Raw genomic sequence first — 25,922 nt, 5'->3', positions numbered from 1 at the left:
CTAGTGACAGCCTTTTTGTCAAGCACAGACATAAGACAAAAACTGTGAATCTCTTGTGCTTTATGAAGTATAAGCTTCAATGAGAGAAAAATGTAAGTTCTATGTTAGCTGTAGGAGCCTGTTTAAGTTAAAAACAACCCTTTATTGCTGGGCTCATTTAAATGGAGTATACTGCCTATTCAGACGTGGTGTTCTCATAACTCATCTAAATAAGGGAAACAGTTGCAAAGGAGAAACACAGACATCTGCCTTCAAGAGAATATTGCAATTGGCACATGAGCCATCTCATAACAGCTCAGATGCTCTGTTTCAATGTCTGAGCATACAGAGCTAGGCTGGAGTTGTTTATTTTACAACCCTAAGGAAGGAGGTTCCAAACAGGGCTCTTTTTCCTGTTTTTTTTTTTTTTCTATCTTCTCTCAGGTGACTTCCATATCTCAGGATATGAAAGAGCATATTGTTATTAAACTGAATAAGGATAAAGCCTAATTCCAATTACCTTATGAAAACAGAATAAATAATGACTACTCTAGTAGTATTGGAAAACAAAACATTAGAATCCCTTCATTTAAAAGAAGAAAGAGAACTTTGAGCTGGGCAAGGTCAAATGCTAAACTTTTGTTTTTCCCACTGTGTAACTGAAATAAGACTTAGGACAAAATTCTGACTGAGAAGGTTGAGAATGCACTTTCTGCTTAAGTGCAGAACAGACAGCTGACATTTTACCAAAGTGACAAATGTTTCAAATGTTAGATTTTTTTCTTAAACAACATGATTCAGATCAAGGACATGAAAAAATATGGGTATGGAGAAGAGAAAGTAAAACCCTATTAACTCTTTTATGTAAACATATATATTGTATTCTGAACACAGGATTTCAATCATGTGAACCCCCAGAGCTAATCTATCCATATTTCATTCACACTGGAATTTTGGAAGTTCTTGAAAGTATATGATGTAAACTTTTAATAAACACTCTTAAAGTGGTCATTTGAGTCAGGAAACTCCTACAAAAAAGAGGGACCTAGACTTTATATAGGGGTGCAAGGACTTAAAGAAAAAATGAAATGCATTGAGTATACAGTAAAAAAACAAACATTCAGCTTATAAAATCTCTGCATAACTCTGGATTAAGAACTAAAAAGCAGTTTTTTGTCAATGTACGAATGGAAAGTGATAATATTTTAAAAAATTTGAATATGTTCCTTCTTAAAGTAGAAGTCATGAGAGACAAAGGCAGATTATATTTGCAGTGGACTGAACAGAGAATTTTCAACATAAGAATGAAAAACTGTATATAACTTTAATATGCATTTAGCAGAGACAAAAATTAACTGAGACAGATGTAGCTATTTTTATCATTTTAGCTGTCGATTTCAGAATCTTTTAAAAAGTGTGTGCTGTTGTAAATATAAAAATATAAGTATTACATACTGTGAGTTTATTTTAGCCTCATTCTCTCAGGTAAAGTTGCCATCTCTTTTACTATTTCTCAGAATGATCAGCCAATTCATCTGGGTAAGAAATAAATAATTACTCTTGAAAACCGTATCAGTTCAGAGGTGTTTGTCCTGTCAAGATGTTGTAAAAACATCCTTGTAAAAACTACAGCAACACCAGCATTTACTTCTTATTCAGGAGAAAAAGCATTCGCCTTCATTCTGAGCTATTTTGCTTCTTTTTCTTCTTTTGCAGTGGAGCTTCCAATTTTCGCTTAGCTGGAACAATTTTTCTGTGTTGTTTTGTCAATTTACCACTTTTATTCATCCCACAGACTTCCTTCTTCTTGTCTACTGATGGATTCTCATCTTCATTTGCTGAAAAAAGCAAAAAATTATTCACTCTGACATTTATTTCCAGTCTGTAGTCTAAAATATTACAGAGGCTTATTTGTATCTCCCGTTAAAAAAGGAGGAATTTAAACCATAATTGATTTACAGTGGAGTTGTCATCTATGCTACTTTTGTGTTAAGAAAATATCAAAAGATGAAACATGGAAGTAAGTCACTATACAGAAAAACAACAACAGCAAAAAAAATCAACAATTCATGCCACCAACCAACCAACCAACCAACCAATCCCTAGGCCAGACTTCCTAAATTTGACCAACTGCACTGGCATCAGATCTAATTTTGTTCACGGCAATACAAGAACATTCAGTTCTATCAAACTGTTTAATCTTTTGTTATCTGTCCTGAAAGCTTCAGAGTTTCCCTTAGTATGTTATTCCACTAAAGAAAAACAAAGCTTTCATATCACAGAAGTGAAAAGATGTCCTCTAGTTACAATACAATGTATCACAAATTAAGTTTCCACATCCAAAAGAACTATTTCCCTCAATTCCAAATCATCACTCAGTTCCTGTGTGTGTCTGCTTACAAATAGTTTCCATAGTTGTGGCTTTATTACGTGCAGGCCTGAGACTATTAAATGGGTGTAGATATGTATGCAACTTGCCAGTGTCACATCCCCCAGTTCTTTGAACTACAAAAGCTTTTTCCAAGGCATACAGTAAAAATCTCCCATTCACTATCTTACATTTCACAGTCACATTAACAACTGAAAATACAGATAATTTTATTACCTTGAGTTGTTGTTGCAGTTTTTTCACAATTTTCTTTCATTTCTGAAGCTTGGTCAAGCCACACTGCAAGGCATGTCAGCCTAGCTTTGGTGTTGACTTCACATAATAAAGATGGCACATTTTTAATCTGAATGTGGAAAAAAAAAAATTAATTAAACATCACTTCTATTTAAAAATTTACTAAACTGCCTAAACTGAGGAAGTATTTTATGGTCCAGTTCCCACTTCTTTTCTGGAGAATCACAGAATCATAGAATAACCTGGGTTGGAAAGGACCACAAAGATCATCTAGTTTCAACCCCTGCTATGTGCAGGGTGACCAACCAGCAGACCAGGCTGCCCAGAGCCACATCCAGCCTGGCCTTGAATGCCTCCAGGGATGGGGCATCCACAACCTCCTTGGGCAACCTGTTCCAGTGCTTCACCACCCTCAGAGTTAAAAACTTCCTCCTGAAAATGGTAGGGTTCCTAAAAATGTTGAGAACCAGAGGCTGCATGCAGGTTAATGGTCACAGTCACAGCCCTGTTTCTGCTACCACTCCTCAGAGGTGTTTTTTATAAAAAACTCCCAAGAGCTGCAAGTGCACATCTTGATAAGTGAGATCAGCATGCTTTACCATGCAGAGGTGGTCTGACAGGATGAATAAGTAGACGAGTCAAAGGCCCACAAAAAAAGGTGAATGTTTTCAGAAGTTTGTCCAGAGTACAAGGCGTTTTCAGTATAGAGTTAAAATAATTTGAATTAAGTTACTGCACCAGGTTCTTTTTGTCCCTCACAAAAACATGGCTGCTGATTGAAAACAATCCCTACGTAGTGTGTTTCAAATTGCTTAACTGCACCTGTATGCTCAGCTCTGGAACTGTTGAGCAAATATCCTACTACAGGTATCAAGGATAATGTGTCACAGACACACGTGCAGAACAGCAGCACCAATCCTCTACAAACTACTTCTAGTAAAGGTATTGTGCCTCTCACAGCTGGGCAGAGCAACCCACAGAGTTATGTAAGGGTTTACAAAGATTTGTCTGTGCAGTAAAAAGAAAAAAAAAAATCACATATTTGGTAAAAGTAAAGACAATGTCACAGAGAAAGTTAAAGAGTTCCTCAATCACTATTTCAATCATGCAAAAGCAGACCTGGGATTTCAGACGAAGGGGAAAAAAGGATTTTCACTACTGCACTTAAAAGAATATAAAAACCATCACGAGGGCTGAAATTAAAAATGCATGAATTCAGAATAGAAATACAAAGTGAGATCTATTTCAATGTTAAGATATTTATAGCAGAATATAGTAGAGCTCTTATTATTGGGCATTAAATAAAAAATCTAATTCTGCTTTTACAAGACAAGTCCCAGAACAAAACAGTAAAGTAGGGGAACTTTAAAGATAATAACAATTCCTTGTTAAATTGTGCTACTCAGAATTGTTTGAAAATACATGAAATAAATGTATATAGTATAGTAATGGACTTGATGATCTTTATGGTCTTTTCCAACCTGAGCAATTCTACATTCTATGATTTGAGTTTTTCTGCATAATACTTTTTTGCACTTTACATGAATAACCACCAGCCCTAATTAACAGATCATTTAAATGGTTAGCAACAGCCAACAGTACTACAAAACTTCACTGCAGTCATTACAACATATGTAATTGTTTGGACAATGGTAAATTTTGCCAGGTACATTTGAAGAGAAGCATAATTTCATGTACAGAAGAGAGCTTCATAAATTCATCTGATTTTATAGCTTGTTAAAAGAAAAGATGCCAAAATATACAGGTGCATAAATTATGTGTAGACATACATATGTGCACTGAACATAATGGGGAGAAGGATCAAGACATGCAGATTACAAATAAAATTCCACCAGTGCTTTAAAATTGATTATTACAACAAAACACTCCACAATTTTGATTGATGCTTTTCCATAAGTTGAGCAGTTGAACAGACTGACCTTATTAAGATCCAGATTCCACACTTTAATGTAACCATCACTGGATGCAGTAACAATAAGATGTTGTCCTTCCCTTTCAAAACTATAGATATCTTTTATTCTGTGAAGAAAGTGTTATACTTGGTTACTGCGTTACATGGCAGATCCCTTCAGAACAGTAAGCTGACAGCAATTAAAGATGCACAGGCAACAGTATAGGAGTCAATCTGAACAGTAAAAAAACCCACAAAGGACAGGCAGTAACTTGGAAAGATAATCCATTTTGAGTGCTGGCATTTAGAGTAGGAATACATGTCCTTGCTAGGCAGTTAGGATTCAATTCAGAACGTTTCAGTACCTTTAAGTACACAATTATCTGCATCAGTGACACAGTAGCTAAAGTTTTCCTGTTTTGATTAATTAAAATAATTAAAATCAGAACTAGGAAAAATACTTGGTATACAACAACAGACAATATCCTACTGTCTGGAATGAATACAACTGGTATGTTTTATGTAAGTATCCTAAACAATTAGAAACTGTAAAGGCTAAACATTCTTTAGATAGTCTTGCCTACTTGCCAAATACCAGTGCCCACTTTCAGAAATACATGAAATACACTGAGAAAAATTGTACACATATATATGTAAGCATGTTTCATACACATATATAAAAGTGTTACATATATATAGCATGCATTTGATATAAAATCAAATAATTTGCTAGAACCTTTTCTGGTTTGATCTCCCCACCTAGCAGCTTTCCACTACAAATACACCATGGTGACCAGACATTCAGAGGAACCAGCCACCCCTGAGCAGTTCCCCACCAACCTGCTGGATAATTCACAGCTGCCAAGGGTGCAACTGTTACGAGGACTGACCCAACTATGAGAGTCAGACATCACAAGATGTCTTATTTCAAATGTGCCTGTCCAGTATAATCCAGTTTTGCATTGGAAACCCCGCTGAGCAATTTTCATCTCATTGGCTGAGAAGCACTACAGAACCCAATGAAGGTTTTTGTACTATAAGTTGTAGAGACATATCAGTTCAGACACAACAAAGCTTTGAGGAGGGAAAAGAGAGGAAGATCTTCTTTGTGAAAAAAAAAAAAGTATTAATGCAGAGTCATACCAGTATATGTAGGTCTTATATTTAAGACATATATTTAGATATGATCTATACTGATCTTATACTGTAGACCTGAATGTTTTACACAGTACTTAAATTGTTAAGGTTAGAACTGTAATATTCCTAATTCTAAACCCAGCTATTTTTGTAGCATGCAAGGATAGCACAGTACTTCTGCTTATGCCTAAAGCAAACAAGTCTGTTCCAAACTTGGAATTCAGCACATTAGGTAAATTTCCTTTCTATACGAATACAAGAACAGTAGTAAAATGTGTGAACACTGCAAGTCACTGAACTTTGTATACTGAGTACTCAGCACTGCCATATATATTTAAATAGTACACAAATATAAAATACCTGTTTTCATGAGCTTTAAATTCACACAGACATTTTTGAGAGTCGCAGCTGTAGAACCTTATAATTTCATCATCTCCAGCTATGGCAAGGACAGAATCCTTGGAATGGGAAAAAAAAGAAATGCAAGTATGATTAAATTCATACGTTTCAAAGAAGTTAGCTTCTCAGCTTTTCTCTTGTACTTACTGTAATAAATCTAATGGAAGAAATTCTTTTCTCTATTGTGATAGTGCCAGTGATTGAAGCTGTATCGAGTTTGTAGATATCCACTTTATTTGTTATCACAGTCACATATTTCTCTCCATCAGGGGACCATTTAATTATGTGGGCATCTGAAGACAGAGGAACATCCTTATACACAGGTTTTTGTATTCTATAACACGTGATACACTAAAAGTAAACATCCTTCTAGTGGCTACACACTATGTTCTAGGTGAAGCAGAGAAAAATTCAGAAGAAAAAAATCAAGTAAATGTGTGCTCTTAAATGTTCATTTCTGATTAACAGAAGTGCATAAAGGAAGGGAAAAAAAAAAACATATTTATTTAATGTTCTGATATCAAACTTCAAGGGGGGAAAAAAGGATTTTTACTGTCACTATGTTTTCCTTTTGGTAAATGACTACTATTCAAGGACACGTACTTTCCAGCGTGTGTAAAATACAATGTGAAAATAGCTCACAATTAACTGACTTATTGATTAACACAGTCTACCTTTCTTTCTAAAAAAAAAAAAAACCAAAAACAAAGAAAACCCAACTATCAAATTCACTTATTAATGGATTTGGACTGATAAACTCACTTTGCTTCAGGTTTTTGATAAAGGCTGATCGTCCTTCTACAAGATTCCAAGTTCTGAAAGACAGCAACAGATAACGTGCATTTTAGTTAAACAGCACAGTGAAACTGAAATCCTATCAGCTGACATGGCGCATCTGAAGGAAGCTTTTAAGCATCTCTATCTTTCAGTGCTTTCCTTAATGCAGGAGAAATTCATGACTAAATATATTGCTTGTACACTGTAAGGCTGAATTTGTGATATTTATTTTATAAATCAGTTTGCAATGCAGAGCACAAAAGGAAGCCAAATACCAATTTGTCTTGATAATACAGCAAGCTTAAAATACTTGCATATATCTATATGGCAACTCATATACACTCCAAGTGTAAATTTACTTTTCTAACACTGAATAAAATTTGATGGCTTTCAGTAGTTAATTTTTATTCCAGAATGCAAATGCATTCATACATCTACAGGTGACTAAAAAGAGTCAGAATTCAGCAGGAAGGATCATAGAATCATAGAATGGCCTGGGTTGAAAAGGACCACAATGATCACCCAGTTCCAACCCCCCTGCTATGTGCAGGGTCGCCAACCATCAGACCAGGCTGCCCAGAGCCACATCCAGCCTGGCCTTGAATGCCTCCAGGGATGAAGCTAAAAATAGAAAAAACTGTTTTAAGAAGACTTTATGATATTGCTTGTACCTAGAACTTAAAAAGACAAAGAAATGATTTCACTTGAAGGTATGTTTCATCAGTCTCACACAGTCTAGTCACAACAAGGAACTGTTGCTTATAGCAGAATATGATTCTGAACTATGATTCTGAGCCCTTCTTTATTAGTTTGGACTCACCTTAATGTTTTATCTGTTCCTACTGACAAAGCTAATTTCCCGGATGGATGAATTGAAAGAGATGTCACGTGCCCTCTGATAAAAACAAAACAAAGTGTTAGCCACATATATTATTTACAAAGAAAATAATTATGAAAACTCATCTGAATATGCAGATTTAAGAAACTCACTTATGTGCCTTAATGGATTTCAGGCATTCCCATCTCTTTGTGTTCCATATACAAATTAGTCCATCTTCAGCCCCACTCAGCAGATGTGCAGTACCATAGAACTCCAGACAAGTTATTGTGCCTAGAAATTCAATCCAGAGCTATCAACAATCTTGTACGTACTGAACAGTTACCACACGTATTAACTAACAGAGGGAACGTATTAACTAACAGAGGTGCTTCTAGCATTCAAACTAGCTACAAACATTCCTGTTACATTAGTTGACGTGCTCTCTTAGTTCCTCTACAGTCCTACATGTCTGAAGTGTCTGATCTGCTCTCTGACATAGCAGTACTTGTCCAGCATGGTGCAGGTGACACACAGGTTCTACCACTGATATGCAGTGTTCTTACATCAAAGCCCTGCTCTTGGCACACAGCTGAATTTACCACTGTTTCAGGTGGGACAGAGTTCATTTTCTTTATAGTGCCTGATCACAGAATCACAGAATTGCCAGGGTTGGAAGGGACCTCAAGGATCATGAATCTCCAACCCCCCTGCCACATGCAGGGCCACCACCATTCCACCTAATGCTAGACCAGACTGCCCAGGGCCCCATCCAATCTGGCTTTGAACACCTCCAGGGACGGGGCATCCACAACCTCCCTGGGCAGCCTGTTCCAGTACCTCACCACTCTCTCCGTAAAGAATTTCCCCCTGACATCCAACCTATATCTCCCTTCCCTCAGCTTAAAACCATTTCCCCTTGTCCTGCTGTCACTCACCCTTTCAAAGAGTTGATTCCCCTCCTCTTTGTAGGCTCCCTTTAGGTACTGAAAGGCTGCAATGAGGTCACCCCGCAGCCTTCTTTTCTCCAGGCTGAACAAGCCCAGCTCCCTCAGCCTGTCCTCATAGGGGAGGTGCTCCAGTCCCCTGATCATCTTTGTGGCCCTCCTCTGGACCCTCTCCAACAGCTCCCTGTCTTTCTTGTACTGGGGGCTCCAGACCTGGACGCAGTATTCCAGATGGGGCCTCACAAGAGCAGAGTAGAGGGGAACAATCACCTCTCTGTCCCTGCTGGCCACCCCTCTTCTGATGGAGCCCAGGATCCCATTTGCCTTCCGAGCCGCAAGGGCACACTGCTGGCTCATGTTAAGTTTTTCGTCTACCAAGACCCCCAGGTCCTTCTCCACAGGGCTGCTCTCAAGGACTGCTCCTTCCAGTCTGTAGGGATGCCTGGGATTCCTCCGGCCCAAGTGCAAAACTCTGCAACTCTGATATGCTGCGTTCTGGCTCAAGGAGAAAAGCAACGCTGATAACACAGACATTTCAGTTGTTGCTGAGCAGTGTTGCACAGAGCCAAGGACATTTCAGTTTGTCAGCTTCTCATACTGCCCTGCAAGTGATGGGCTGTGGGGGGAACAAGGAACTAGGAGTGGACAGAACCAGGACAGCTGACCTAAACTGGCCAAAGGGATATCCCATACCATATGGCATCATGTGAACAAACTATAAAACTGGGGGAAATTGGGTGGGGGGTGCAGCTGCTGCTCAGGGACTGGCTGGGAATTAGTGGTGAGCAATTGCATTGTGCATAACTTGTTCTGTATAAACATCATCACTATTTTCTTTTTCTCTGTCTTAGCAAATAGTTTTTGAGTTCTTTTTTCCCCTGATTCTCTCCTCCATCCCACTGGTGGGGATGGTGAGCAAATGGCTGTGTGATGCTGAGCTGCCAGCCAAGTTCAACTGTAACAGAAGCACCCTGTTTACTGTACAGAAGTTGAATGCAGGTACCGTGGTGAATTTAGCTCCATTATACTTCTAGACTATCAGGAGAAAAAGGACAACTGGGACTGAGCCCCAGGTGACCTGAGCTATGGACTAATATCAACTGTCTTTTTGACAACTGTAATCTAGGAAGTACACAAATCAGGCAAGGTGATGAGGAAGATGTGATGATGTGATGAGGAGGGGTTTGGCCTCTTCTCCCAGGCAACAAACAGGTCCCAAGGAAATGGCCACAAGTTGTACCAGAGGAGGTTTAGGTTAGACATGAGGAAAAACTTTTTCTCTCAGAGAGTGGACAGGCATTGGAATGGCTGCCCAGGGAGGTGGTGGAGTCGCCGTCCCTGGCAGTGTTCAAGAGGAATATGGATGAGGAGCTACGAGATATGGTTTAGTGCTTGTGGTAGCAGTGGTAATGGGAGGTTGGTTGGACTAGATGAACTTGTAGGTCCTTTCCAACCTTGTGATTCTATGATTTTAAGGTACAAGGTAACCCTTCTGGCAGCAGCAGCCTGTCCTTACACACAAACCATCTCTTTTGGGTGGTTGATGGAACAAGGACACTGGGAAAGATGGCTGTCTGGAGCAGGCATGGTCTGGAGAAACTGTGCTGGTAGAATAAAAATCATTCTTAAGTAATTTCTGGGCCATAAATTCTGAAATGGGTAAAACTAAAAACAATTGGAAGCAGCAGATGTATTTGTGGTCCGACGCCCAAAACAATTTTTGGATTTTCACACTCAAAAGCTTGCCTTGTCTGTATCATCAGACCATGGTGGCTGAAATATCACAGCTACTGAAGACTACCGAAAAGCAGAACAATCTGAATTCTCTTCTTCTGGTAACGAACAGACGTTCAGTTCTGAGTTTCTATCCCTGATGCTTATCGCTAAGCTCCCTTACCATTGTGCTGCAACAGCGCCCCGTGCTCCACCTTCTTCCTCATGTCATAGATCTGGATCGACTCATCCCTGCTCCCCGTGACCACGTACTTGTTGTTCACTGCTACCGCCGACAGGGAAGCGGTGTGGGCATGGTGGGTAAAATCGGGGGTAACCGTCCAGGGCTGTGAAGGAAACACAAAACGAAGGGGTCTTTCTGAAGAGAAGGAACCTCACGGCTTCATCAGCCAAGAAGCGACCAGGGTAAGAGTTCACAAAATCTCAAGAAGCCGACGTGTAAAAGGCAAGGAAATCACGCTTAGCTACAAGGATGACGGCACAGCGTTGAGTTAACGCGCCGTTACAAGACCAGGCAGGGCGATCTCAGCGCCCAGCCCACCCGTTACAATCAGCCCCGCTCGCAGACGCGGCTGTGCGCGCACACAACCCGCACGCAGCTACAAGCGGAGGACCCGGCAGGCCGACTCCCCGTTCTCCCCCGCTGACACCCTCCCGCCTCCCGCCGGCCCTCGGGAACCACGTGGCGGCTGCCGGTGCGCCGAGGCCGGCAGGAAGGCAGCAGAGCAACGAGCCGCGCAGGACCCGCCGCTCCCACGCGCCGTGGGCCGAGCCTGTGCCTGCGGGCGGCCGCCCCGCCCCCGCCGAGCTTTAAAAGCCCACCCCGAGGCGGCCCCGCGGCCACGGCCCGAGCGAGAGCGGCGGCGACGAGCAGCGGGGTGCCTCAGGTGGGTGGCGGCCGCTGGGCCTCTGCGCGCCTGCCTGCCTGCCTGCCTGCCTGCCTGCCTTCCTTCCTTCCGCCGCGTTACCTGTCCGGGCCGCGCGGCGAAGCCGAAGAGGATCTGCTCGTAGCAGCCGGCCACCAGCTCCATCGGCGCGGTCTCCCCTCTGCGCCCCGTCGCTGGCTCTCGGCCCGTCCTCGGCGGTGCCTGCCGGTGGGCGGCGGCGCTCTGAGGGGCGGCGGGGGAAGGCGCGGCGCCGCGGAGTCAGGCGCGCCGCGGGGCAGCCCGGCTGAGGGGTCCTCGCGAGGCAGCCCGGCACAGGGGTCCTCGCGGGGCGGAAGCGCGGGGAGCGCGGCTCCCGATGGCGGCGCGGACGGCGAGAGGCGTTAGTGCGGGCCCGGGGCGGGAGGGCCGAGCTCGGGGGGCGGGAGGCGAACGGTCAAGCGACGCCGGGGAAGGAGAAGCGGCGCTTCCCGCGGCCCGGCGCGTCGGGGCCGCCCCGACGGGGCCCGCGGGGCGTGGAGGCCGCGGCCGTTAGGCCGCGTCACCCCGCGGCGGCGGGGGGAACCGAGCGGCTCCGCCGTACCCGCGCTGCCCCCCGCGCCCGGCGCGCTTTGTCGCGACGTTTCTATTTTCTGGCGCTTTTTATTGCCGCGGGCGCAGCAGGAAACGGGCAGCGCGGCCCCGGCGCCAGGCTGCTGCGGCGGGGGACTTTGGCCGGGCGGGGCGCTGTTGTCGCCGCGCGGAGCGGCACGGTGGCAAACAACCCCCCCCCCCCCCGTCACCTCTCTATGGTAGGCTGGGAGGGGCGGCCCGGCCCGGCGCTACTGAGACGGCGGGGCGGGCGTATTTACAGCTAACGCGCAGCCAAGCCGTGGGGTGAGGAGCCCGGTGGGGAGCCTATGTAAGCCAGAGAAGGAACTGCTTGAGTTTTGGAGGTTAAACCTGCCCCACCTAAGGGATAAACGTGCTGTGAGCATAGCTGGGCTTGAAGGTATACTCATCGTGTCACATGCATGCTCTCTCAACTGCTTTTTAAATGTGTTTTTGACTTGCAGTGAAAAGAAGCACCAGTGAAGAGCGGATGGGAGAAGAGTACGAGAGCAGTTTTGCATGAGTCTGCAGTAACTGTGGTCGCAGAGCTATTGCATCATTTGCCCTCTCGTACTTTTTTTTTTTTTGGTGTGAAGTTGTGTTGTAGTGTTTGGCATCTCCTGGTAAATCTGCACGAGTGAAGAGTGGTAAGTTTTCTGTAAATAAATAAAATAAAGCATCATGCACTGGGGAATACAAGGATTAGTATGCCAATATTGAAGGCATTGAGAGTTTGGCTTCTTTTTAATAAAAGTAAGGTTTAAGTTAAGGAACTAAAGTTAAGAAACTTAAGGCTATTCTTATTAATGTGACCTCCTTAATTGGAAAAAAATATGCTGATGATCATCCCTCATAATAAGCACAGTTATGTTTATTAAGAGGTTATACACTGACCTTACTGGTATGTACCTGTATTTAAGGCCTTGTTTGTACTTCACAACTTCATTGGGTGTGAAATGGGTATGGAGATGAAGTGTGTAGCTATCTTGTGTAACACCATGGCTATCCCGTGCCAGGATAGCATAACCCATTTTCAGAAGCACCGTGCTGAACTGTTCACCTGCATGGTCACGCCTGTGAGGCATTACAAGTACTCTAATTATGTGCATATGACTCCAACCAATCAGTTTGGAGTGTTACATAACTTGTTATGTGAAAATGGGAGTTAAATTCCAGCAATCAAGTGTCTTCTTCGAAGAGTTACCTTGGATATAAAAACAAAAAGTAGTGGTGAATGAACAATTGTGTGCAAGGGGATAATACAGAAGTTGCTTTGATAGTGATGCCTCCTGTTTATTTCCACAAAAGTTACAGCAGATATAAAAAGCATAATAGCACTGTTTTTCAACATAGTCACCAACATTAGCTGTGTGTTTTTGGCAGCCATGAACAAGAGCCTGCAAATCCATACCAGCAGAGGTGACCCACTGTTGCTGCTGTTGAAATATATCATTTACTGTGCTCAAATCTACCTTTTGGTCTCCTTAAATGTTCAGCAAATGTTGATAATGTCAGTGGGTGCTGTTTTTTCTGCATGGTGGAATTAAATTCCACCCCTTTGCTTCATCCACATTTCTATGTCAGATGCCATTTTGTCGACTGCCCCTCTGCTGCTGTCTGTTCCGTGGCAACAATATGTAATGGGCTTTGGTAGGAAGGTTCAGCCTTTACTGCCATACTAACAACATCCACCTCTGACGTTGTGGGTTGACATAATAACATAGGGGGCATTACTTTTAGAGAAGCCCTTGTGTTCTGTAAATGAAATGTTTTCTGGGGTGACTTGGGTGGGGGTCAGGAAAGGTTATCAATTGGGAATAGGTATATGCCTTTTAAGTGAAGGGTGTCCAGGATTTTAGTAGTAGGAAAAGGTCCCTCTTTGTTGCTAATTCATTCTCAGGGAAGTGTGTCTGAGACAAAAGACAAGATATAACTAAGAAAAGGTTCAGAGAAGGATCAATTGGATCAATTTTACCTTAACTATTTTTTCTATATTTACTGTTTTATTCACCAAAACTTAGGAAGTATCACTGCTCCTTTTCAGCTGTATAATTTTGTGCCATAGGAAGATACAAATGCTAATTTGGTTCGAAAGGGGCGGGGTGGGGTGGGGTGAAGCAGATCTTGAGATATTGTAGAAAACAGCTTGTATTTTGTTGCCTTGTTTTTAATTGTTTTAGAACTTGTAAATTATGACTTGGTATGTTTTCCAGACAGTGAGTAAACTGTAGGTAACTATAAAGCTGTTTATAAAATTTTATAGTGCTTTGGACAACAGGAACTGAACTGCTACAACTTCTAATTGTAATGCCCTTAGTCATATATCATTTTTATCTCCACTGCTTTAGCAATGATAAGTCAGAACTTGCATTCCCTAGCTGTGAATTAATAATGTTAAAACTGTTAGACAGAGTGAACATCTTTGGAATTAATTGATTTCAGAATTAAGATTCTTGGTCCTCCCTCACACTTTTTTTCAGCTGAAGGATTGCAATAAACTGAACTGTTGCATCTGTGTCCCTTGAGGAAGGCAGAAGACAGATTTATTTTTTTTCCAACCATGGCGAGCCAGGTAAGATCATTTGGTGAGAAACTCAGGTTTGTAGTGTCTAAATGGGTTCCAGAACATTCAAAATCCCCGGTGAATGTAAAGCTGAAATAGCTAGCTCACTCTGAGTGGGGTTTTCTTCTAGTCCCATGATTTCCTCTGGTAATTTGGTAATTGGTGGTTGTCCTCTGTATACTTAATCATAACAACCGAAACAGGTTGGGAGCATGGCATTAAACTTTGCAGTTTGGATTATTTGAGCATGAGTTCTTCTGAAGGATCTTGCAAATAACACTCTCTATGTAAGTTATGTAGAGGTGTTCTAGAGGAAGAACATTAAACACTGCGTAAGTAAAGTTACTGAAAAATACCATTCTTATTTTTGGAAATTGTTCTTCAGAATATTAAATGAGGGAGGCAACCTGTTAATATGGCTGTTTCCTTTTTTTGTTTAGTTACCCCACATTTTTTAAACTGTGGCTTTTGGGGTTTACAGTTTTTTTTTTTTTTTTGAGGTGCTTTTTATGCCTCTTTCTTCCTGGCCTTGCATCTGGGTTTAGTGTTTTCCCTCAGCCAAGTTGGTGCCTGTTCGTGGTCTTCTTTCTTCTTACATTCCATTAATGGGCCTCCTGTTGTTCCTGGCCTGGGAGAGTGGTCTACTATAGGTAGTGAGAAGTGATACCTCATACAAGCAAAGAAGAATTCCTAGGAGAGGGGAGAGAGGGAAAGCTGAGATCCCTTTCTGAGCAAGAGTGATATTTTTATATATATTTTTTGGCTGTGCCACTGAAGGCTTTTTTTTTTTTTTTGAGAGAGAGTCTTAGAGCTCAGGTGGAGCACAGTCCAGTCCTGGAGCTACTTAACATTTAGGATTGACCAGCATCGAAGGACTAACTGCTTTCTTCCGAATTCCAAGAGGAAGCTGTCAATCCATTAGCCAGCTTGACAAGTCAGGGGAATGTGGCTGTTCATACAATCCTTTGGCTCTGTTATTTTTGCCAGGCATTTTCCCCAGAGGCTGCTTTCCCTCATGGGAGGCGGAGGGAGAAATGGGACCCCAGGCTTCTTTCAAGGGCAAGGTGAATATGGGGAAATCACCTGTGGTGATGGGGAGTGGGAGGGAGGAATGTAAATGAGGCTAAATACTATAGAGGTTTTTTTTATCCCAACAGGATTTACTTGGGAAAAAGCGAGAATGTCTCCAGGCCTACAGCTGGTGGAGAACACCACAGAAGAAACGGAAGAAAAAGAACAAAATAAAACCAGGAAGGATAGAGTTTGTTAGTGCTACTACTACTACCAGTAGCACAGTCAGGTAAAGTCCTTTTAATGTGAAAAGCTCTGGCTCTGCTGAGGTTGATGGCAACCACTGAATGTCATCACTCACTTGAAAAATTCTGTGATCACTGGCAAGTGGTGGCAAAATAGTCATAGCCATGGCTGTAGTATGAGTTAATTTTTCATGGTATTTCTGTGCCTCTTGTTTGGGCAATCACAGAATGGCTTGGGTTGGAAGGGGCCTTTAAGGTCATCTGGTTCCAACCCCCTACTGTGTGTGTGTGTGTGTGTGTGTATAGAGATATGTGTATCTCTAAATAAATATGTTTATCTTTGAAACAAATTTCTGAAGGTTTTCAGAAAATGGATCCTTGTTGCTAAAGCAGTAGAATTAGACCAACAATACCAGAGAAATATATGCTGGTGTGGTGGCATTGCAGTTCTGTACATTTCAGTGTGTTTTTGCTCTGAAGTACTCTATACTAATTTGTCTGGTTTTAACAAGCTGTAATATAATAATTGCTTTAATACTGGAATCAATATTTTGGTCTCAAAGTTTTAAAACTGTTTTCTTTATCATCTTAAAGACCGGATTATTCAATATTTGTTGGGGAGCTTACTCCAGAAGTGGATGATTTCCAGCTCTATGACTATTTCCTAAAGAGGTACCCCTCATGTCTTGACTGCAAAATAGCAACAGACCTGCTGGGATATTCCAGGTAATTCAGTGTGAATTTGTAATGCAATTGGTTGTGTTTGCTTCTGTAGTGATATATAAGAACTCGTGTCAGAACTTCCCTGCTTTTTTTTCTGAGGCAAGAGAAATGAGATTAGTCTTAAGCACTGCTTTTCTTAACAGCACAGGTCCTTGAGTTTCTAAAACGCTGGTTTAAGCAGTTAGTTAACTTTGAAAAGCTTTGATGTAGTCATGTATATTTACATTTAAAAAAAAAAAAAACATGCTGGGAGAAGGGAGAACTGTGCACTGAAATTGGTGCAGCTTTGTATCTGTCATCTGCAATACTGAGGTTAAAGTTCCAATTTTTTGTGTGTGGGGGGGAAAAGCATGAGGTCTGGCAAATCTGAGGGCATTGGGAGATTGAATGCAATTTTATTGATAGTAAATAAAGCCTAGCTGAAACTGTTGGCCATGCAGTGAGTCAAGCAGGAATGAGGGAGTTTACTGTTCAGACAGTGCTGCCTGTAACAGATTAATTCAAGAATCTTAGGGCAGATAAAAAGAATCCTAGTGTTCTACAGTAGTAGGAGTGCATTAATAACTGATAAATGAACTCTGTATATGCAGAAATATAGAATCTGATTACTTATGCAGATAGCAATTAAAATGTATTGTTCTGCTGGCTCTCAGCAAGTTGCATCTTATTGCTACCAAAGAACAGGCTTTTTGCTTCTGGCCCAAGTTTTTAATTTGGTGAAAGCCTCTTCCGTGCATGTGCATATGCCAGAGAGGTTGCTTAAGTAATAGAAGCTATAGTAGCTGCTACCTTCTGTTTTTGTAGAAGACAGATTGAATTCATTAGTTTTGTAACTGTTATGCATACTAGAATTTGTTTTCTCCCTTTTGAAAATTGTAGAGGGTATGCCTATGTCAGATTTGGTGAGCAAGGTGATCAGATGAGGGCACTGCAAGACTGCCAGAATGCACCAGGTCTGGGGGGAAAACGAATCCGGCTGAGCATAGGAATTTCTAAAAGGTAACCAATGAGTTGTGCATTGATACAGTTATTCTAAATAATCAGATTCTTGTAGCTCTGCCTTTGTAAAGTCTGTGGCCCTTGCTGTAATGGCTGTAACACTGGCTGTAAGATGCAGTCTACAAAATCAAAAATGCAGAGAGATTGTTTTGACTCCCTGGATTTATCAGCCTGTTTCAGGATTGCTGGGGGAATCCAACTCAAGTCTAACCACACAGTGTAGCTTGGGCTTAGCTGCTTTTGCAGCCAGCTTTATTTCTCAAGTAGCAAAGCTGAATGCATTTGTAAATATTTTCCAGGTTTGGGCCTGAATAAAGCAGAAGGGACAGGTGGTTTTCATATGTTAGGGAGTTTTTGTTCTTAGACCTTTCCCTCTAGTTTGAGGAAAGAAGCACATCACTAGTTTTACAGTATGCTGGCAGGGAAAGGAATTCTTAAGTGGGGAAAAGACACAGGAATATAGGAGAAAGCCAAGGGAAATCTTACTAGAACAGTTTTCAAAGTACTGCTCTTTGCTTTCCAATAGCTTAGGGCAGTGGGGAGTGTAGCACTTTCTGAGAGGGATTTTACTCTTTTCATCTCAGGTCTGTCAGTTAGTTAAGGCAATTCAACTCTGAACATTTAAAAGAATTGATACTAAATTTTATCAAATTTTGATCCAGGATGCTGGGAAAAAAACCTTCCATATGAACAATTTCAGTATGTATGCGAGGTTAACTTGTATATTATGTTTAACAGTAAAAAAAATGATACTTTTGTTTCTGTTTACCTGGCATAATTCTGCAAATGTTGCCTCTTTTTGCTTTAGAATGGAAATGCTGTTGCCTGAGAGAGCACTATCCTAAATTGCTCTGACCATAATTATTTTAGAAACAAGAGTAGGTCACACAAACATGTTTCCTTGCTTCTGTTATCCAGAAGGATGTCAACAGTACTTTTAAGGAGGAATGCAGTTGGAAGCAGAAGGCTCAAGATTGTTTGTTCACTATGGGACAATAGAATATCTATGTTAGGACTTAGGCACTTTACAATAGTTAAACAAATACAATCTAGGTATTAAAATAAACATCATTAGTATGTTTCTGGAGGGCTGAGTACCTGTCTTAGCATCAAAATATCCAGTCATGAAATTAAACAGTTTGAAAGTTTACTCATTTTGGTGACTGTTACTGAACTCCTTCAGTTTGTATTCAGCACACACAAAAATGTATGCAACTGATTTCTCTGCTTCCCCACTATAAGAGGAGGTCTGCCCGTATACAACTAGTAAAAAGATGTCTAAAAAGGATTTTCTGGAATACGCAGCATGGTTATCTGAATGTACTTTATGTAGTGTGCATTAGTTTTAGTTAAGATAACTCTTGTCTTGATTCTTGCCACTTGTCTGAGGCTGCCCCAGAGAATCTCAGGCAGGGGGGAGTACTGAAAATTAATCATGTGGCCCCTTTTTCATAAAAAAAAAAATAAAGTGTATTTCATAGTTTTCCACAGATTTGATCATCTTAATGGACAATTAGAAGTATGGTGTTAAGCAAGACTGGCTTCACCTGACTGCTATTCTTGGCAACTATTGAAAGCTTGATGGACTAAACTGTGCAGGTAGAGGCAGATGTGGCAAACTAGCAGGCAGTGTAAGATGCTTCTCTGAAATGGATAATCTGAGTTCATTCACATATTTCTGGAAGAAATATCTAGTAATTAACCAAACAAAATATGAAAGGGTTAAGACTGCATCTTTAAAGCAGCTGTGTTTGATAAATGTCTCTGGTCTTAAATTAATCTTTGCAGAGCACAAAGGCTTACGAGCAGCTTGCTTATGCCATCACTAAGAATACTCTGTATGATAACAGTGTCAAAGCTCTGGATTTAATGAAAAACAATAACTTTTGATATTGGCAAAGGTGAGGACATCTGCTTCTGTTTAAATACAAGATCCTGTGCTGTGCCTTAAGCTGTCACTTAAATGGAAGCTTTCCTAAACAGTTGCATTAAGCTTTGAAATGTGTAAGCTGGCATGTTGTTTAACTGGAAAACTGGATTTACAGTTTGTGGTTCTCAAACTCTTCTCATGTTTCAGACTGAAAGCAGAATTCCAGCGGTACCAGTCATACAACTATAATGATTATTACCAGGATTATCAGAACTACTACTCACAGTGGAATTATGATGCATATGCTGAGTATAACTACAACTCCTATGCTGCCTATGATAGCATGCAAGCTATCGGAGACTGCTCTTTAGGAGATGCTGTTATGGCTCCAGCTGTTTTTGAGGTAAAACATACTACACACTTGCCTTAAATAAAGAAACTTTGTGGATAGCTGTACAAATTGTGTGAATTGGAGCAAATATGTTCTAAAACTGAAACTATGCTTTCTGCTTAGCATGGAGATTAGAATAGCGGACTACGTTCAGAGGTATCTGTGCTTATAGTTTATGCATAGAACTAGTAGTTTACATTATTTGTAGTATACATTATTTGTGTATATCAAATTTTTTTGATTGTTTTGACAACACAACTGTATATGCTGCTTCTGTTCCTCTTTTTTCCCCAGTATGCTTTGCTTAGAGCAGATATCTGTTGTAAATGATCTTACCTTGGTCACTTTGTCAGTTATGACTTGCAGAAGTCCCTTCCAACCTGTACTGTAATATGGCTTGCTTTTAAAAGTAACTGCAAGGGTAAATGGCATTTTGTATGTCTGTGGAAAGAGAGAATGTCTCAGGGTAACAACGTTATTTTGAATTTAGAAAGCTTTGTAAAATTGATTAAATTCTGTCTTGCAGGAATCTTCGGCTATGGCTGAAATCAGTGATGACCTACTTACTGAAGGTAATGATGATCTGTCATTGTGTCTTATGTGTTTAGCCATACTTGTGTGGCCTTAAACAATACAAGGCTGGATGAACCAGAAGAGCATCTTGGAAATTGAGCTGATACAAGAGTCAGCCCTCTGTGGTTCATCTGAGATCACTTAGGGGTTTTAAAGCTAATATGGCATATGCTATATGAAATGAAATGAGGCATCTGCAGTAGCGTTCCTATAAGTATGCCTTCAGTCTGTTTTGAAAAGTTCTAATATAGGATTTATTTTCCTTGTATTGATCCACTAAGCAAATTCTGTATGAGAAACTCACTCATAAGCATGAGCTTTGTTTTCTATACCATGAGGTAAAAGCTTTACATTGCAAGTTCTAAAGGGAGGTTTCAGCTTGCGCTTACGGATTTGGTACAAAATGGAATTCTTTGTCTTGGGAAGCTTGCAGGCAGTTCCTTGTGTGAAAGCATCTTGTTCTAGTGTTCAAAGCTTTATTACACGGAATACATAGTATAGCAGAAATGAATAAATGATTTTTGTGAAGGTTTTATTGTTGGTTATTTGTAAACATGATCTTACCTTGAATGACAAATAAGAGTCCTAGCCTTCTAATACACAAATCCCCAGAAGAAAATGGGAGTTGACAGGTTTGTTTAATGTTTTAGGGGAATAAATGTCTTATTAAAAATTATTACTAAATCTATTTTGTTCAGCAAAAATGTTTTACTAGGCATTTCTCTTGAGATTTGTGTGCATACCTCAGTGCTGATGCTTGTACTTACTGGGCTTTTGTTTTCAGATCCACAGTTGTACTTGGATGTTGATGAAATGAACAGACAATTTATGGAGACAAGTGAAGAACTCTATGATTCGCTTATGAATTGTCACTGGCAACCTCTGGATACGGTCACTTCTGAAATCCCCTCTGCTATTTAAGTGTCTTATATAGCATGGCCGTTATGACCAAGGTGCTAAAACTACACTTCTACATTACTCTAGATCATAAGTTTTAAAGCACAACGATAGGTTGGATTTCTTTTGCTATGCTTTTGACAGTTTCTGTAATCTTTTTCTTTTGTTCATCACTCTATTCTTGGAGCTTCATGAAATCATGTAAATATTCTAGAAATGTAAAGAGTTAATTGAGGTCTAAAGATAGACTTGCCTGTGTAAATAAAATTTTGTTTCTGCAAACCTGCCAGCAAGGGACTTCACTCATACATATGTGTAGGATGTTCTCTTCTGGCTTACAGAATTTAATTGGGGGTAGTAAGGGTATCTCATTCATCTTTATTTTTGTATGGGTGTTAGGACACTAGCAAAATCCAGCACTCACTTGTAGACTACTTGTTTAGTTTAAAAGTATAGGGTGGGAGATGTTCCTAGGTTTTGCTATGAAATTTCTTGTGCTCCCTTCCTCCTGCAGGCATCTGACACTGTTATTAATCTGCTACTTCAGTTAAAATTGGTTTATAAATATGGTATTTAAGCATACAGAAGTTCAAACTTCAGCTGCCATGGCTGCAAAAGTTCCATGGACTAAGGATGATCCTTGCTGTCAATTTCAGCCTCAGCATTCAGCTTTTGCTTACTTCTCAGCTCACACTTCATACATTTATAGTATGTATATTGTATACGCATGTATACAATACACTTTTCAACCTGAAAATTATTGGAGATAACAACTTGCTGGCTTAAAGGAGGGAATAACACATGGGGAACAACAAAAAGCAACCAAAAACACAAATATCCTAGTAAGAACTCTTTAATTTCCTCCCTATCGTTGACAATTTCTGTGGTATTCCTGAAGATTAAAGGTTTTTATAGTTATGAGGTTACAGAACTTTGAAGTGATGAATGTATTCAAAGAAAGGAAGGGAGGAAAATAGTTTGAAGCTAGTAATGTGGTGCTTCTAAACTACTCTCATCTTGGAAGGTGTAAATTATTTTCCAGACAGGTTTAGTTAACCCTCTGTCTATTGGATTACTTAATGTATGTAATGATAAATAGGTCAGGCTGGAGGCAGTAGAATATTCTAGGAAAAAAGAGCAGAAATTGCTGTAACAATAGCTGTGGAAGCTGCTAAAGCCAGGTGAGGTGGTTTGATACTACTATGTGTATTGTAGGGGAAATCTAACTGTTGTGATGGCAGGCAATAATCAAGTTCTTTGGCCTTTTTTTATGACATGGTGTAGGTTATGACTTGATGCAGGTAATGAAAGTAGTGATTATAAGCTATGTGCTATTCCTGAATGAGCTGATGACCAGAAATTCGCTGTGTTTTCTTCACTGTTTGACTTGTGTTGGTAATATTGTCATAATCTTGCCATGAAGCAAGGACGTTCTGAAATAGAAGAGGCCTTTGGACTACTAGAAATGCGTTCTTCCTGCTTTTAGTGCAGGCATATGTGTAGGGAGGCAGGGGTAAAGGTATCAGTTTCAGCAACTGCAGCTAGCTCTCCCCAAAACAGAGAAGCACTGGAGCTAGGTAAAAGAAATTGTTGGACCATTCCCCTTTGTGAGGTGAGTCTTTGGAGCATTAGGTTGAAGGGATTTAGTAACAAGAATATGATGTTAGGTAGAGGTGAAAGATGAAGTGGAGAGAATCTAGAGGGAAATAACTTGCATGTGTGCATATATGGAGTTGTTTCAGGGGACTGAGCAGGTGAGAAACTCAAGAACAGTAAGTGTAGGCTTCTTGAATTTGGATGGTGGTGCTAAAGCTTCAAAAGCTTACAAGGTTTGCCACTTCAGTTGTACATAGCTGTGGTGCTTGAACTTAAAAAGTACAAATTGGTCAGCTAAGCAAAGGATTTTATATCTAGCATCCTTACGAGCAGCAAGATTGCTTTCAGGTCTGTGCCTCCAAAACAACTGCTTTGACAAGGTTTGCATAGCATCACTGAACCCTGTGCTTAGGTTACCTTCATTACTTTATGGAAATATTTGTTGTTATCCACCAAAAATGTGATATTAGGGATATCTGTTGGCCTAACAGAAATACTGTGAAGTATCTGTGCTATTTTTTTTTGTTTGTTTGTTTTAGCAGAGTTGGTCTATAATACGTGAATTGTGTAATGAGGGGCCCACATAGGTGTGTGATTTCACTTAGTCTGATACAGTGATGGTGTATGACCAAAGTATGTAAAACTCAGAAAAACAAGTCTGTGGCCACCCCATCTTGTGCAGACAGTCTTTATGCTCTATGACTGTTCTTAGATACATGCTCCTTCTGTTCTGGACTATAAAGTGCCTACATTGTGAAAGTACTATTTTTTTGTAGTTCAGTGAATGAGAGTTGTTTGGGCCATTAATTCTCCTGATCTGAAAAATGTTGGGAGCATATTCTCTTGCAGTCAACAGAAACAGAAATGAGGTGAGGAAGAGATGTTGGTTGCAGCTGGTGTGTAACTGTTCTACAACAGTTTTCTGACCTCTTTTTCTGTCTCCTGAGACTTCCTCGTGTATTCTCCTTTCCTGGTAGGAGTATGTACATGGGATTAGGATAGTGTGTGCAGTACAATTCTTTACCGTAAGAGCATAGAGAATGGCAGGTTTCTTCCTGTGCTGTTACCAGTGAATGGCAAGTACAGGAAGATGGAATTGCACCAAAACTGCTGGAGTGCTTTGCTGAGTCTTTTTACTAAATAAACTCACAGCTGTTTGACAACTGCCAGCCTTTTTTAGCTGAACACATCATGTGGGTGTCTGCTGTCAGTTTATCAGATCTGCAAAGATGTGATGGCAATGGGAGCTTGATTTGCTTCAGACTTATTAAAAATATATATACTTTTACAACCCCACTATAGCTTGCTTCTAGTTCTGTTTTGTTTCACCCAGCTGAACTGGGTGAACTATTTTTGTTTGGAAGTTTTCTACAAGAATACCCAGTAATGGATTCATAAACTCTTTTCATTGGATACAGCTGTAATAGAGGGTACCTTTACACAAAACCTGCTAGATTGTTCAAGAACAGCAGTGTTTTGTTTCCTATCTCTTCTGTGATCAGGAAGGTTTGAGGGGTTACTACTAATCTCATAGTCAGTGAGCAAGGAAAAAGCAACTGTCAAGAAAGGTTAAAGAGTTCTTAAAAGGATGCATGAAGAGTAAATGGTACTTAAGCCATGAATGTTTCTTTTTGCAGGGATGCTCTGGACCAACTGCTTCTTTCTAGCGCTACCTCAAAGTAACGTGCAGATAAAACTCACAGGGAAGATTGATCAAATGGTGATGATCATTATCATTCTGCTGGATGCATATATTTGCCTTTTTGTTTTGGCTCACCTTTAGCAACAATTAAGTGACACATGTTAATGGACACTGACTACATTTGCAAATATTTCTGAGTCATGAGTGTCATTAAAGGCCTGTCACTGTTTAGAAATTGTTCTAAATAAGAAAATTGGAAGCAAAATAAATAAAGCAGCATTTGAATTTACGGAGAAAACAGCGTAGCTGCCTTTGATGCTGAGCTGGAAAATCAAATCATGTTACCATAATATGGTTACCTTAATGTAGTTAGTGTGCATGAGAAAAAGGGATTTGTGTTTTACCTCTGCCTAGCTATTAGATAGCCAACGCAGATGTGATTTTAGTCAGTTCCCCAAGGAGATGCCATTCCAGAAGTCAGCATTTTCTCTGCTCAGTGTGTTATCAAAGGGCAGTTTATCTCTCTTTGTGAATCTTGCTCCTCCCAAAATGGAAATGCATTGTGTAACCTCTCTGTTAAGTTAGAATTTAGCATGATAATGTTCTAGGCTAAAGATGAGGCTTTCCATGTTCTGGAAGGAAGGTGTTGATGCAAACCATCCTGCTGCAACTGAAGGTGTACTGTCAGCAGGTGGGAGAAGAAAGCTCTGAAAGTGCAGTGTGTGATGTGAACTACCTAGCAAGTAATTCTGCTCCTGGGGGGGAGAGGGGGGTTCAGAAGTCATTTGTTTGGCAGTGGAGGCAGGACTGAGGAAAAGAGCTAGCAAATCCTCGAAGACAGCTGGGAAAACAGCAGAGGAGAGTTAGAAAAAAATCAAAGCTAAAACAAGAAGCAGAGATTTAGTGCCAAGCTTGTGGCTGAGACTCCTGCAGCAGTTCCTTTGCTGCTCACTGATCAGCATTTCCCTCAGGTGAGGACTTTAGGTGGACATAGATGAAAGGGATGTGGGCATCCCAAGGGCACTGCGACCTGCGATGGCCTCGGTCACCTTCTGGGTCCTCTCCACCTGAGAACATCCTATGATCGCCATCTCCTACACAATTTCTAGCACATTCTGTACTGGAGGTGCACATTCGTGCTGAATTCCGTGCAATGAAGGTGCTGCGCCGCTCTGCTCACCCCCGCACAAACCAGCGCACTAAACGTACCGCAGAGCCACAGCTATCCCCTTCCAGCGCCACACTACAAAGGGACAATTATTTTATGTTTTTCCAATTCACAACGGAAAGGCGTTTTTCCTTTCGAGGAAGCGCACGCCGCGCTGCAGGCCCAGCCCTTCTCCCCGCCCGCGTTAATGGCCCTTCCCGCTCCGCGCGCCAGCAGCCCCACACGCCCCGCGCTCGCGCCGGGGTTTCCCGCGCAGCCCCGCCCACCCCGCGGCGCGGTGCACGCCGGTCCGTCGCGGCCGGATGACGCGGCGGCGCGGCCGGTTGACGAGACGGCGCCGTGTGGTTGGTCGGAGCCGGAGCCGGAGCCCGGAGGGGGGTGGGGGCGGGGCGCAGCGGCTCGGCCGCGAGCGGGCGGGCGGGCAGGACGGGGCCGGCCGGCGCC

General features: G+C 41.3%; 2 protein-coding genes across 8 annotated transcripts; one reads left to right on the top strand and one right to left on the bottom strand.

The window, feature by feature from the left end:
* Positions 1-1,284: 1,284 nt before the first annotated feature.
* PAK1IP1 (PAK1 interacting protein 1) lies at positions 1,285-11,566 on the bottom strand. Of its 2 annotated transcripts, none has more exons than XM_031589375.2 (10): positions 11,294-11,566; positions 10,489-10,651; positions 7,818-7,938; positions 7,648-7,722; positions 6,813-6,865; positions 6,198-6,343; positions 6,012-6,109; positions 4,543-4,642; positions 2,585-2,711; positions 1,285-1,817 (listed from the first exon to the last, which is right to left on the bottom strand). In XM_031589375.2, the coding sequence occupies exons 1-10, from the start codon at positions 11,354-11,356 to the stop codon at positions 1,657-1,659; spliced, it is 1,107 nt and encodes a 368-aa protein (XP_031445235.2). In that variant the 5' UTR covers positions 11,357-11,566; the 3' UTR covers positions 1,285-1,656. The 2 variants fall into 2 exon arrangements, with proteins under 2 accessions (XP_031445235.2, XP_089993047.1); XM_090136921.1 differs by lacking the exon at positions 11,294-11,566 and adding an exon at positions 11,148-11,258.
* Positions 10,712-24,639, top strand: LOC116226465 (tRNA selenocysteine 1-associated protein 1-like). Of its 6 annotated transcripts, XM_031589376.2 has the most exons (11): positions 11,481-11,591; positions 12,265-12,447; positions 14,281-14,372; positions 15,351-15,427; positions 15,521-15,663; positions 16,214-16,345; positions 17,222-17,341; positions 19,419-19,614; positions 20,129-20,174; positions 20,960-21,128; positions 24,306-24,639. In XM_031589376.2, exons 4-10 carry the CDS (start codon positions 15,398-15,400, stop codon positions 21,094-21,096), a joined length of 804 nt encoding a protein of 267 aa, XP_031445236.1. In that variant the 5' UTR covers positions 11,481-11,591; positions 12,265-12,447; positions 14,281-14,372; positions 15,351-15,397; the 3' UTR covers positions 21,097-21,128; positions 24,306-24,639. The 6 variants fall into 6 exon arrangements, with proteins under 6 accessions (XP_031445238.1, XP_031445237.1, XP_031445236.1 ...); XM_031589378.2 differs by lacking the exons at positions 11,481-11,591; positions 24,306-24,639 and adding an exon at positions 10,712-10,730 and having other exon boundaries at positions 20,960-21,358; XM_031589377.2 differs by lacking the exons at positions 11,481-11,591; positions 24,306-24,639 and adding an exon at positions 11,073-11,212 and having other exon boundaries at positions 20,960-21,358.
* Positions 24,640-25,922: the final 1,283 nt, after the last annotated feature.

This window comes from Phasianus colchicus, chromosome 3, assembly GCF_987193195.1.
Source record: "Phasianus colchicus chromosome 3, bPhaCol1.hap1.1, whole genome shotgun sequence".
Taxonomy (NCBI): Eukaryota; Metazoa; Chordata; class Aves; order Galliformes; family Phasianidae; genus Phasianus; species Phasianus colchicus.
Note: the sequence above shows the minus strand (reverse complement) of the source record. Positions and strands in the feature narration are given on the sequence as shown.

What these genes read in the sequence shown, in the direction of transcription:
- PAK1IP1 (XM_031589375.2), bottom strand. Translation starts at nt 11,356, where the DNA reads ATGGAGCTGGTGGCCGGCTGCTACGAGCAGATCCTCTTCGGCTTCGCC. An exon ending in GGAACAGATAAAACATTAAG is followed by an intron (nt 6,866 to 7,647) that starts GTGAGTCCAAAC and finishes GCTGTCTTTCAG; the next exon opens with AACTTGGAATCTTGTAGAAG. An exon ending in TATCAAAAACCTGAAGCAAA is followed by an intron (nt 6,344 to 6,812) that starts GTGAGTTTATCA and finishes CTCTGTCTTCAG; the next exon opens with ATGCCCACATAATTAAATGG.
- LOC116226465 (XM_031589376.2), top strand. Translation starts at nt 15,398, where the DNA reads ATGGGACCCCAGGCTTCTTTCAAGGGCAAG. An exon ending in ACTACCAGTAGCACAGTCAG is followed by an intron (nt 15,664 to 16,213) that starts GTAAAGTCCTTT and finishes ATCATCTTAAAG; the next exon opens with ACCGGATTATTCAATATTTG. An exon ending in AGCATAGGAATTTCTAAAAG is followed by an intron (nt 17,342 to 19,418) that starts GTAACCAATGAG and finishes CTCATGTTTCAG; the next exon opens with ACTGAAAGCAGAATTCCAGC.